Source organism: Narcine bancroftii, chromosome 5 (assembly GCF_036971445.1).
Source record: "Narcine bancroftii isolate sNarBan1 chromosome 5, sNarBan1.hap1, whole genome shotgun sequence".
Taxonomy (NCBI): domain Eukaryota; kingdom Metazoa; phylum Chordata; class Chondrichthyes; order Torpediniformes; family Narcinidae; genus Narcine; species Narcine bancroftii.
In genome coordinates, this window is record NC_091473.1 from 143,955,976 (window position 1) to 143,970,593 (window position 14,618).

Sequence of the window (14,618 nt, forward strand, 5' to 3'; positions counted from 1 at the left end):
CTATACTTTCTATGTTTTCCTCTAATTACAGATACTTTCACATATGCCCATTGTCTCTATTCACTCTTATACCTCTTTACCCGCATACATATCAATCGTGGTCATTTTTACCCTCCTTACCCGTCTTCATCCCTCAGTCTATTTTTGTCTTTACCCACATACATATCAATCGTGATAATTTTTGCTCTCATTACCCGTCTTCATCCCTCAGTCTATTTTTGTAATTGTTCTGCAAATTTTCGTGCTTCTTCTGGATCCGAGAATAGTCTGTTTTGTTGTCCTGGAATAAATATTTTCAATACCGCAGGATGCTTCAGTGTAAATTTATATCCTTTCTTCCATAAAATCGCTTTTGCTGCATTGAACTCTTTTCTCTTCTTTAGGAGTTCAAAGCTTATATCTGGATAAATGAAGATTTTTTGCCCTTTATACTCCAGTGGTTTGTTGCCCTCTCTTACTTTTTCCATTGTCTTCTCCAGTACCTTTTCTCTTGTAGTATATCTTAGGAATTTTACTACAATAGATCTTGGTTTTTGTTGTGGTTGTGGTTTAGGGGCCAATGCTCTATGTGCCCTTTCTATTTCCATTTCTTGCTGTAGTTCTGGACATCCTAGGGCCTTAGGGATCCATTCTTTTATAAACTCCCTCATATTCTTGCCTTCTACATCTTCCTTAAGGCCCACTATCTTTATGTTATTTCTTCTGTTATAATTTTCCATTATATCTATTTTTTGGGCTAGTAATTCTTGTGTCTCTTTAGTTTTTTTATTAGATTCCTCCAATTTCTTTTTTAAGTCTTCTACCTCCATTTCTGCTGCTATTGCCCGTTCTTCCATCTTGTCCATTTTTTTCCCCATTTCTGTTAAGGTCATATCCATTTTATTTATTTTCTTTTCTGTGTTGTTTATTCTTCTTCTTAAATCATTGAATTCCTGTGTTTGCCATTCTTTAAATGACTCCATGTATCCTCTAACAAGAGCAAGTACCTCCTTTACCTTGCCTATCTTTTCTTCTTCTATTTCCCTGTACTCTTCCTCTTCCTCTTCTTCTTCCTCTAGGTTGACCATCTGTTGTTTCTTTGCTGCCCTTTCCTCCTCTTCTTTCTTGTTTCTATTGTCTTCTGTGGTCTCTTCTTGCTGCAGGTGTTCTGCAGCTGTCGTTGCCGGCTGTGGAGATCGACTCCCCAGCTGGTCCCCCCTCCCGTCGGTGTGTTTTTTTGCATGCGCGGTTGCGCACTTTTACTCGGCTCTGTGAGCCATTGTTGTAGTTCTCTTTCTACCGACCTGAGGTAGTGGGGTCTTCTCTCCACAGCGGGCCTCTTCGGACAGGTAAGGCCTTCACCTTTTTCCTCCGTTGTCTTCTCTTCCTCTCTTCTTTCCGTTGATTTTGATTTTTCTCCTTTTGTCTCCATCTTCTTTCCACCTTTATACTCACTTTTCTTTAACTTGTATTTCTGTGCCTTTGTATTTTCTCTTGTTTTTCCCGACTTTTCTGGAGAGGGCTGGAGTTCACCGTCCGGCCACTACTCCATCACGTGACTCCTCCATTCTCTCATACCTTGATGAGACGTTAGTTCTGTATTTTTACCTGTGCTACATAAAGGACATTTTGTGTGTTTTACAGATGTAGTGACAATGTACAATCTCCTTACAGACGGTGGTGGATGTGAACTCGGGTCGTTGATGCTGAAATAGCATTACGCTAACCATATCACCACCACCCCCGTCTTAAGCTGAATAAATATGTAAATATCACTTAACTGTTGCCCATATGGTTGCTAATCCAATGTGGTTTATACAGACAGAGAGACCGACATCACTGTCCGGGACACTGAGGATGTCTCCCAGAGGGACGCGGTCAGCATTGCATCGACAGATTCATTTGTGTCGGCAGCCGAGGTGAGTTGATTTTTAAAAAGTTAGTTTAAAACCATGTAATAAAACACACAATTAAAGATAATTCAAAACAATGCAAATACATGTGATATATAAATGAAAAATAAGAAACCACCCCCTTCCCCCTCTATCCCCCTACAAAAGAAGAAGAGTAAGAATGGGAGAAGAGACTCTCCACAGAGGTGCCTATAACTTTAAAGACTCTTATAATATACTAAGACCTTAAGGTGAAGGGAATGTCAGAGCTTCATTTAAATATTAACACCCATATTTTGTAAATAAGGGCTCCATATCTTCCAAAATGTGTAATATTTGTCTCTTAAATTAGAAGTAATTTTCTCAAGTGGCATATGACTCTGGACTTCAGCATCTTAATGTTCTACACCCAAATCTGCATTAGACTTCCAAGTTATGGCAATACATTTCCTTGCTATTGCTAAAGCAATTTGACCAAACTTCTTTTGATACATATTCAATTTTAACTTAGGTTCAATATTCTTAATATCACCAAATAAAAATAACATTTAATCCCCATTATTCATTCCAATAATTTACCCAATTCTAACCAGAAAGATTGGACTTTAGGACACTGGCAAGTAGAATGCAAAAATGTCCGCATCTAAATCAAAAAGTGTCTGATTCAATTTTTAAAATTTATATGGTGTTAAATAAAATTATGTTGCACCATTCCATATCTCACCTTTATTGTACTTTTCATATTTCTCTCTACATATTCCAATCCAATCTCATTCATCTATTTGTTTATTCAAATCTATCCTATCTTTGTCTAGATTTACAAAACCCTATTTTTTTGGGCTTTCTTTTGTATTAACCTATACGTCATTAAAATATTTTTTTTATATTTCCACTACATAGCAATAATTCCAAATCCGTCTCTACTGGTAATAGCGGCTCTGGACCATAATTTTCACGTAAAATAGCTTGATAATAACAAAATCTAGTATTTTCAGGCATTTTGAACTTCTTAATTCTATTAGAAGAAATACTTTTCCCTATTTCAAAAACATCTTCTATCTTCTTAATTCCCTGACTGTGCCAAATCTTAAAAAATTTATTTCCTTTGGAAAATGGAATCAAATCTATTGTGAAATAATGGTATTTTTCCAAACAATAATCTTCCTCCCCAAATTTCTTTATCAACCTTATTCCAAAGCTCAATTAAATGCTTCAGTACAGGAGTCTCTCTATTCATTGTTAACAACCTTAAATTTCATTTATAAATGAAATCTTGTGGGCTTGGCTCCCATATTTTACTAAGTTCTTTATATACCCATGCTGGAATTTTATTTAAATCGTACATTACATTAACAAAATCCAACTGGGCTGCTTTATAATAATTCATAAAATTAGGGAACTGCAATCCTCCTAAATTGTAATTCCAAGTTAATTTATCCAAAGAAACTCTTGCCATCTTTCCATAAAAATTTCCTTTCACAAGTGTTTAACTCTTTAAAAAATATTTGAGGGACTGGAATAGGAATCGATTGAAAAAGGTATTGTATTCTCGGAATAACATTAATCTTTACACAATTTACACTACATATTAAAGTAATAGTAACATATTCTATCTTTTCAAATCTTCATTTATTCTTTTTAATAATGGGGAATAATTTTAATCAATTTTCTAATTCAGCTTCCACCCAAATACCTAAATATTTTATTCCCACATCTGGCCACAAAATCAAATACTTTCTTAAATTTGTGTAATCCCCTTTTACTAAAGGCATAATTTCACTTTTTTCCCCAATTAATTTTATAAACAGTTACTTCTCCATATTCATTTAATGTAAATTTAAGTTGGCACAACAAATTTAACTGGTATCTTAAATAAATCAAAACATCATCTGCAAAAAAAACTTATTTTATGTTCTTCCTGATTCACTTTTATACCTTGTATTTTTGAATCCTGTCTTATTAATTCAGCAAAGGGTTCAATTGCTAAAACAAATAAAGCAGGTTGCAGTGGACAACCTTGTCTACTTGATCTAGTCAATCAAAAAGTTGTTGAAATTTGACCATTAGTCTCTACTTTTGCAATAGTGTTCTTAAATATTATTTTAATCTAATCAATAAATATTGACCCTAATCCAAATTTTCCTGACTTTAATAAGAAAAATCACATTCTAATCTATCAAATGCTTTTTCTGCATCTAAAGCCACTTAAATCACTTCTTTTTTGAACTATAACCATTACCATAATCTCGGCCCCTCTAGTCCATACCAATTCAAGTGATCTCTTCTAGTCCCACTTGCCTGCATCCTGCCCATAACCCTGCAATCCCCTCACATCCATGCACCTATCCCAACATTTTCTTAAATGGCAAAATTGACCTTGATACAACACCTCTTCCGGAAGGTCATTCCACTCAGTCACCACTCTCTGAGTGAAGAAGCTCCCTCTCATGTTACTTCTAAAATGTTGCTGTCTAACCCTTAGCTCATGACCCCTTGTTCCAATCTCACCTACCTGCAAGGGGAAGAGCCTATTCACATCTACTCTATCGATTCCCCTCATAATTTTAAATATCTCTATCAAATCCCCCCTCAACCTTCTATGCTCCAATGAATAAAGTCCCAGTCTAATCAATCGTTCTCAGTATTCTAGATACTGCAATCCAGGCCACATTTTAGTAAATCTTCTCTGCACCCTCTCTACCTTATTGATATCCTTCTTATAATTTGGGGACCAGAACTGCACACAGTATTCCAAATTTGACCTCACCAATGCCTTGAATAGTCGCAACATCACTTCCCAATTCCTATATTCTATGCTTTGATTTATCAAGGCCAGCATACCAAAAGCCTTCTTTACCACTCTATCCACATGAGATTCCACTTTCAAAGAATGATGAACCGTTATTCCAAGATCTCTCTGTTCTTCTGCAATTCTCAATGCCCTCCCTTTTATTGCATATGACCTGTTTTGATTATTCTTCCCAAAATTAAGCACTTCACACTTATCAATATTAAACTCCGTCTGCCATCTTTCAGCCCATTCTTCTAAGCAGTCCAAATCCTTTTGCAGTCTCTGAAAACCATCCTCACTACCCACAACCTCCCTCCCCCTATTTTTGTATCTTCCACATATTTACTAACCCAATTTACCAGTCCATCATCCAAATCATTAATGTAAATGACAAACAACAAGGGACCCAACACCGATCCCTGAGGCACACCGCTCATCACTGGCCTCCATCCTGACAGACAGTTATCCACCCTGACTCTCTGGCATCTACCCTCTAGCCACTGTTGAACCCATCTGACTATCTCAACATTAATACCTAGCTTCTGACCCTTCCTTACCAATCTTCTATGTGGAACTTTATCGAAGGCCTTACTGAAATCCGTATAGACAACATCTACTGCTCTTCCCTCATCAACTTTCCTAGTCACCTCCGCAAAAAATTCAACAAGATTTGTCAAACATGACCTTCCCCGCACAAACCCATGTTGAGTGTCCCTGATCAGTTCCTGCCTCTCTTTATACTTACACAAATTATCTCTAAAGAATACTCTCCATTAGTTTACTGACCACCGACTATAATTGCTGGGCCTACACCTGGAGCCCTTTTTAAACAGGAACCACGTTTGTGATACGCCAATCCTGCAGCACCATGCCCCCCTCCAGTGACTGTTGAAAAAATCTGTCAAAGCCTCTGCTATTTCCTCCCTGACTTACCTCAAGGTCCTGGGAAATATCCCGTCAGGACCCAGAGACATCCATCTTTATATGCCTCAAAAGTTTATATGCCTCAAAAGTTCCTACACCCCCTCTTTCCTAATCCCTATATTTTCCATAATCATCCCTTTTCCTACACGATTCCATATTCTTTTCCCTAGTCAATACCAAAGAGAAGAACTTGTTCAGTATCTCCCCCATCTCATTTGGCTCCGCACACAGTTATCCGCTCTGATTCTCTAAGAGGCCAATTCTATCCTTCATTTTCCTTTTGCTATTGACATATTTGTAAAAACCCTTTGGATTTACTTTCACCCTATTTGCTATAGCCTCCCCGTATCTTCTTTTCGCTTTCCTAATTTCTTTCTTAAGCTTTTTACAATCCATGTATTTACCTAGCATCTCATTTATTCCCTGTTTCTTGTATTTAATGTAGGCCTCCTTTTTAATTTGAATGTATTAAACTAATCATCTTTGCCACATTATCTGCAGATTTTCTATTTTTAACAAATCTAGTTTGATCCATATGTATTAACCGGTAGATATTTTACCAATCTATTTGTTTATACTTTAGCTAATATCTTATAATAAGCATTTAATAATGAAATTGGTTCATATGAAGCTGGTTTCAATAGATCTCTGCCTTTCTTAGGTATTACTGTAATAATTGCTGTTAAAAAAGAATCTTGGAGAGAATGTGTTTCTAGTGCTTGATTTAATATCTCCATAAATGGAGGTATTGAAAGATCCTTAAATTTTTTATAGAACTATAGGAAACGTATCTTCCCCTGGTGACTTACTATTTTGTAATGGTTCTGCCTCCATATTTGTTGTTGTTATGTTGTTGTCTCTTTATACAAAAAGGTTTAAAATTTAGCTTCTTTCCAATGCTGGGGTTTTATTTCCTTGAATACTCTGACCCCTTGGTTGTGATCGGGGTTCTTGAGATTCCTGGTAGCCTGTAATCCCTCCTCCAGACTTCAAAGTCAAAAGTCAAAGTTCACATTTATTGTTATAATACATACATGACATCACATACAACCCTGAGATTCTTTTTCCTGCCGGTCGGACAAAATTACTTCGTCTAAACTGGCAATCTTCCCTTGCCGGTTGACAGTGGCAGGCTCAACAGCTCATGGAGTTTAATGCAGCCATTGGTCATCGTGTGAAAACAGGGTTTTCAGCCCATCTTGCCCATGCTGACTAAAACGTTCCACCGTCACTCGTTCAACCTGCCTAGGTTTGACTAATATCCCTCTAAACCCAACCGATCCATGTATCTGTACAAATGTTTCTTAAATGTTGCATTGGTACCTGCCTCAAACATCTCCTCCAGCAACCCTGTTCCTTAAAAAAGTAACCCTTCATCTTACTGTTAAATCACTCCCCCCTCACCTTAAACCAATGGTTCTCAACCTTTTTCTTTTCACTCACATCCCACTTTAAGTAATCCCTGTGCCATTGGTGCTCTGTGATTGGTAAGGGATGGCTTAAGGTGGGATGTGGGTGAGAAGGGAAGGTGGAGAATCATTGCTCTAGACTGAATTGTTACTGAATTATTTTGCTTGAGAAAAATTGCCATTGGCCCATTACCTTTGGAGCTATGAAACCATGCACATAACAAGATGATTAAAACAGTGGTTTTCAAACTTTTTTCTTTCCACACACATCCCACCTTAACCAATCCCTAACTAATCACAGATCACTGATGGCATAGGGAACACTTAAGGTGGGATGTGAGTGGAAAGAAAAAAGGTTGAGAACCACTGACATAAACCATGTTCTCCATTCTAGGCAGCATCCTTGTATATTTCCTGTGCACCCTGCCTGTAGCAACCACATCCTTCAGTTCTGGCCTCCTCATTTCAGTTGAGTTTGACATCCTGTTACCTACTTCTAGTTACCGAGTTCCAAAACCAGGGAATAGTATCTGAAATAAAACTGCCACTCAAGGATTTCAGCTGTGTGCAGAGGAGGTCCATCAGGTTGATTCCAGAAGTGAAAGGGTTACCCTACAAGGAGAAGTGGAGTAACCTGGGACTATACTCTTTGGAGTTTAGAAGGGGGGGGGTCCTTATAGAAACCTATCTAGAGATATTCCTTTGCCTTGTTTAGAGGGAGGGTTTTTTTTTTACCTTTTCTTTTTCAAGGGGTTTGAAAGGGTGCATACAATTTATACCATGCATAATCGAGGTTTTATTTGAAATGTTCAAATTTTTGTCTTTTCTTATATTCCAGCATATGTATGTGTGTATTTTTTTTTAAAAAGTAAACTCAATAAAGATATTTTAAAAAGAAAGAAACCTTTGAAAGGAATCGTAAAGATAGAAACTGAGAGGTTGTTTCCACTGGCAGGGTGAGACTGGGACAAGGAGACGTAGTCTCGAGATCCAGGGGAGTAGATGTAAGACAGAGGTGGGGAGGAAATGCTTCTCCCAGAGAATCTTTGGAATTCAAAGCAGCACAAGCTGTTGCATTAGATGGATTTAAGACACAGATAGAGTTTTGAAGAATTGGGGAATGAAGGGTTATGGGTTAAGTGGAATTGGATCCATGGCCAGATCAGCCACAATCTTGTTGAATGGTGGAGTTGATGGGCCAACTCCTGCTCTTATTTCTTACATTCTTATGTCGAGCTGGAGCTTGAGTAATGTGGGGAAACGTTCCTGCACTTATCTCTTCAGTCTGTGCAAAGGTTCCATTTTATCCGGTGATTTAACCAAGGGATGGACACAAACTCAGCCACACATCCTGTGGCCATAGAACGGATATTGAATAATTTTCAAAGTGAAGGTAGTCCAGGTTAAACAATAATTTATCACTTCACTTGGCAATTCAACCCTGTCATTACCAGAATGGTCTCTGGAATAATGTCAGTGTTGATGTGGGTCCAAAATCTGATCTCACTGCTGCTATTGATCCTTGCCTTGTCACATTATCTGAAGGAGAATCAGTCTCCAAATTTCTAAAACATTCTATATAGTTAATGCTTTGCTTTCAAAGAATGCAACTGGCTTTAATTCAGGTAAATGCGTGTTGGCTTTCTGAAGCACAAGCTTCCAAAATAAGCAAGGTGATGATTTCTTTGCAGAGATGGTGGATGAGGGATATTTACTCGCTAGAACTCCAAAGGATACCTTTCCCTGCCTTTGAGATAGATATAGATTATTCCACAGTATATGTGCTCAGGGCAAGAAACTGCAGAGAATTGTGAACGCAGCTCATGGTTACTGCTGTTATCAGGCTCTTGACTGGCCCTCTCACATAAAAGATGATGCGCTTACACTAACTGTAATTTTTGTCTATATCCTGCACTGCATCTTTGTAGCACCATACCCTGCATGCCTTGACTTACTGTAACATCACACCGTGCCCTTTATTATTGCCCTACTTGCTGTATGGGTTGATCTGCCTGGATAGCAGGCAAAGCAAAGCTTTTCTCTCAGTACAATTCTGAGTGGGCGGGGCCTTATCTTAACATTGTGTCTAAGAGGTAGAACATGTCAGGGTACTTGTGCACAAAAAATGAATGTGAATTAGGAGTCAGATTGCTTAATTATCCTCTCAGGCCTGGTATACCATTCAATAATAAGACCTTGTATTCTGTACTGAGCTACTGTAGCCATCGGTGTACACATTGTTGATGTATATGCTAGAAAGTTGATGTACACTCTGTGGAGTCTAATGCAAGACTGACACCTCCAGGTGTGCATGCTGGGCTTGTATGACTGTTTCTGTCACATGGACAGGAAGTGACATCATCAGTGATGCATCATCCCAGATAAAAACCTGTGTTGGATGCTGTGGTGCAGCAAGCAGACACAAAACACAGAAAGGGCAAATATATGGATGAGCAGACTCTCGAGCGCCACATACTTGCCCTCCTCTGGAGATTGCTGCAGAAAGTCAGAAACTCGGCATGCCGTCTCTTGATCCAGGGCACTTACTACTTAGTAGTACCATGTGGAATCAGATATTATCTGCCCCAACTGGAATTGTGGTTTTGCTTGGTTAAACCATACACGTCATCGTGAAGTCCAAAATGTTGGCCGTTTCAGAGCCTCGGAATGCATCGAAGGAAGATTTTCCCTCTTGGGGTCCAAATCTCATTTGGACCGTTGGGTCACCAGTGTAGCGAAGTATTCTGTACTGACGTCAGTGTAGTACACGTTTTGGAATCGCTGTCAGGTTGATGAATACGCTGGTAAGTCGGTCTACACGCTGTGGACTCTAGTCCAAGACTGACACCTCCAGGCTTGCACACTGGGCTTCTGTCACATCTGTCACATGGACAGGAAGTGACATAATCCGTGATGTCATCAGCCCAGATAAAAACCTGTGTCAATTTCCTGGGTTTTACACTGCACGTCCACCATTTTGGGAGCCATTTCGCTTGCTGGTAAATGGGTCACCACAACCACTAATTTTGCATTTCCCACCTACCGGTTCTCTTGGGAATCTTTCCTCCATCTTTACCTTAAATATATCCTACTTCCACTACCCTGTTCAGGCTGGCTCAAAGACGTTATGGAGGAATTTGTCTAATTTCTGTCTATAATGTCTGACTCCCATATTGTTTCTCCATCTTGATCTTCCAGGGAACTTTCTCTCCATATCCAACTTGTTAAAACCTCTTGAGACCTTTCATGTTTCAATGAAGTCCTCCCTCGCTCTCCTACACTCTAAGCCCCTGTCCAACATTTCCTCGTGTCAACCTTCCCATCCCTTCCTTCTGGATTGGGTCGAGACGAGATACTCCAGTTTGCTGATTCAGAACCACGCTAAATGTTGGCACAGACATCACAGAGGAGCAGCTGGTCAAGCCACTGCTTTGCTGCGCTAGAGACTCAGTTCAGTTCTCACCTTGGGCGCTGTATGTGTGGAGTTTGCATGAACTCCCTGCGATCGCAAGGGTTACCATCAGTTTCCTTCTGTCTCCCAAGGACGTGCAAGCCGGTGGGTGGCTGTAAGTTGTCCCCAGTGTATTGATGAGCAGTAGAACTGGGAGGGAAGTTGAAAGGCATATGGGGAGAAGTTGAAAAATTGGATTAAATTTAAAATTTAAATTTAATTTGTTTAATTTACTGTATAAATGTGTGTAATAGTCAAATTTTGTGGACCAATTTTTAGGGTAAAATTTAGGGGTTGACGATTGCATGCATACTATTGACTTCAATAAGTACCTGTATTGCTTGAGGCATTGGCAGCTGGGATGGGCGGCCGGTTGGCTGGGACCAGGTGGTAAGTCCATGGTCAGGGCGTCGGGAGCTCTGGTGGGTGAGTGCCTGGGGCCAAAAATAGAGGGGGGTGGGGGCCACTTTTACATGCGATATATGAAAAGTACAAGATTTTGGGGCCAAACATAGTGAGTTGACTTTTACATGGTATCAACTATACACACGTTTATATAGTTAATTTATACCTACATCACGGTAACAGGCCCACGAGCTCACGCCACCCAGTTACCCCAATTAACCTACAGGCCCTATACGTTTTGAAGGGTGGGAGGAGTCTGGGGTACCCAGAGGAAACCCAAGCAGACACGAGGAGAACATGCAAAGTCCTTAAAGTGGCGGATTTGAATCAGGGATGCTGACGCAGTAACAGCGTTGCACTAGCCGCTACGGTAACCATGCAGTCCCAAAGGATTAACATAGAAGAGTGTTTCATGTTGGTACACACATGGCAGATGATGTGTCTGTTCAGTTCAAGTTTATTTGTCATCCGATTGTACCAGTTCAACACAACGAAGAGTGTTCTCCAGTTCACAATGCAAAACACACGTGCAGACAAACAATGCATAGACGCAGTACATACATGCATATATTAAAATAAATATTTTTAATAAATAGGAGAGTCACGGAGAATTATTTTGGTGATCAGGAGTCTCACTGTCTCTCCATGACAAATGCTGCAACTGTACAAGGTCCTGGAGTACTGTGTACAGTTTTGGTCTCTATACTTGAGCAGCGATATAATGGCCTTGGAGGCAGTCCAGAGGAGGTTCACCAGGTTGATGCCAGAGATGAGGGGGTTGACCCTCAAGGAGAGACTAAATCATCTGGGATTATACTCACTCGATTTCAGAAGAATGAGGGGAGATCTTATAGAAGCATATAAAATTATGAAGGGGATAGATAAGATAGAGGCAGAAAAATTGTTTTCACTGGCAGGTGAGACCAGAACTAAGGGACGCAGCCTCAAGATTCAGGGGAGTAGACTGAAGACGGAGATGAGGAAAAACTTTTTCCCAGAGTGTAGTGAATCTGTGGAATTCTCAACCCAGGGAAGAGGTTGAGGCAACTTCATTAAACATATTTAAGGTTAGATAGATTTTTACATTTTAAAAAATGGATTAAGGGATATGGGGAAAAGACAGGTAAGTGGAATTGAGTCAGATCGGCCATGATCTTATTGAACAGCGGAGCAGACTCGATGGGCTGGAAGGTCGACTCCTCCTATTTCTTATGTTCTTATGTCTATGCCAGCTCACAGATCAATCGGAGCCCCTGTAATTTTCCCTCTTCCTCACCCCTGAACCCCCCTCCCCCAACCTGGCTCCTTCATCCTTCACGCCTCCTTGGTCCTCCCATCACCCACCCACATTCCCCCTCTCCTCTTTAATGCGACCCTCTTTCCCTCTCCTTCCTCAGTCGGAAAGGTTGTTTCCCAGTGGGAAAGCCCAGGTCAAAAGGGTGCCACATCCGGATTGAAAGGCGTCTGCTTAGAACAGAAATGCATAGGAATTTCTTCAGCCAAAGGGTGGTGAATCTGTGACATTTGGTGCCACAGGTGATCATGGAGGTCGGGTCATTGGGTGTATTAAGGGAGAGATTGATAGATTCTTGATTAGCCAAGCAATCAAAGGTAATGGGGAGAAGGCCGGGCACTGGGGCTGAGTGGGAAAAAGGATCAGCTCCGGTTTGAATCGCGGGGCAGACTTGATGGACTGAATAGCCGCCTTCTGCTCCTATGTCTTATGGTCTCATGGAAGCAGGGTTCGACCCACAATGCCCATTTCCCTGCTGAGTTCCACTGGGAGCAGGAGGGAGACAGGGAGGAGAGAGATGGGTTGCTTATTGTCTATATCAGTCATTTGGATGATAATGCAGTAAGATTGAAGGCATTGTGGACAGCAAGGAAGGCTTTCAAAGTTTGGAGAGGGATCTGGATCTGGGCCATATGGAAAAGTGGGCCAGAAAGTGAGAGAAGGGATTTATTGCAGAAAAGTGTGAGGTGTTGCATTTTGGAAGGACAAACCAAGGTTGGACATAGTAAATGGTCGGCACTGAGGAACAATGGGATCTGAGAATTCAAATACATAGTTCTCTGAATGTGGCTCCACAGGAAGACAAGGCTGTGAAGAAAGCTTTTGGCATCTTGGCCTTCATAAATCAAAGTATTGAGTACAGGAGTTGAGATGTTATGGTCAGGTTGTATAAGACTTTGGTGAGGTCATATTTGGAATATTGTGTGCAGTTCTGGTCGCCAAACTACAGGAAGGATATCAGTAAGATTGATAGAGTGCAGAGATGATTTACTAGGATGTTTCCGGGTCTTCAGGAGTTGAATTACAGGGAAAGATTAAACCGATTAGGACTTTATTCCTTGGAGCAATAGAAGAATGAGGGAAGATTTGATCGAGGTTTACAAAATTATGAGAGGTCTGGACAGCGTAAATGTGGGTAGACTCTTTCCACTTAGATTAGGAGTGTGGACATGGCTTTAGGGTGAAAAGAGAAAGGTTCAGGGGGAACATTAGGGAGATCTCTTTCACTCAGAGAGTGGGAGGAGTGGAACGAGCTGCCATCTGACATGGTAAATGTGGGTTCACTCTTAAGTTTTAAAACGTAAACTGGATAGATACAAGGATAGGAGAGGTCTGGAGAGTTATGGAATGGGAGCAGACTGCAGTGTTCTATGGTTCTATGGGTGGGAACAGACAGAGGGGAAGAAAGTCAAATGGAGACGGGGGATGGGGGTGGGAGAGGGGAAAGGGAAGGGTGACAGCTGCCGAAGGACAGAGATGAGGTGGAACCATATAAGGGAGGGATGGTGGCAACCATGGGGTGGGGGGGCGGGCAGGAAAGGGTGGTGGGCAGGTGGCCAAGCAACTGGACAACATCGATTTGTGTTCAAGGCCTGCTCCAGATCGAGGCGGCAGCTCCCCACTGGCAGCCTGCGGTTTCAGCCTTCCTGTCAATCCAGCCCTGCCCTCAAAGTCCTGATTGGCTGGGCGCTTGGAATTGCAGGGAGACGGGACGCTGAACAGCAGCTGCCAGCCTCCTGCTGTTACCACGGGCCCTAAATTTCTGGCTGTGAGCCCAGGCCCAGAGGCACAGCCCCTAAAATAACCCTCCCAAAGTGAAAGCTGGGGCAGGGTTGGGGGGAGGGTGGGGGGGAGTGGACAGCAACACCAAATGGGGCAGTGTGTCATCCTGGCACCTCCACTTAATTACCACGCTCAGTAGGTCACAAATCCCACTTGAACCCGGCAGCAAAATGGAGGTGGGGTGCTACATTGTCAGAAGATGCGAGGTTAAACTGAGGCCCCATCCCAGTGAGTGGAGAATATCCAAACGAGCAAGGGAAATGTCCACAAATCCTGGCCAGTATTGGCCCCTTGTCTCAAGTATCTCTTCTAATTAAAATTACAGTCAATCACAACCACGTGGCTACTTATCACTCCACTGACCGTGGGATGAGGTTGGGTGATGCCTTATGAGATTAATGACACCTCCAGAGGATTTTGTGCATTGTGAACCTTTTGCTGATTTAAGAAAATTAAATATTTTTGTTCAGTTTGGTCCTCTTCAAGCCACAAGGCACACAAGAGGCTTCTCTGTAATGGAACAAAAATGTCCTGAAGGGCAGTATCTTCACTGGAAATACTGCACTGTGTACTTTATCTTATCACGCCACAGTTTGGATGACGGAAGAACTGGGTCTAAATGGAGGGAAGAGGTCAGATTTGGAAGCCAACACATTCCAGCTGTCACACTTGAGTTTATTGTTCCAAATCA

General features: G+C 41.2%; 1 protein-coding gene across 1 annotated transcript in view; it reads left to right on the forward strand.

Moving 5' to 3' along the window:
- Nucleotides 1-14,618, forward strand: part of miga1 (mitoguardin 1) — a 149,317-nt gene that overhangs the window by 68,648 nt on the left and 66,051 nt on the right. The window contains exon 11 of the mRNA XM_069942388.1: nt 1,801-1,898. Coding sequence (XP_069798489.1) covers nt 1,801-1,898 — 98 coding nt within the window. The remainder of the gene's footprint in view (nt 1-1,800; nt 1,899-14,618) is intronic.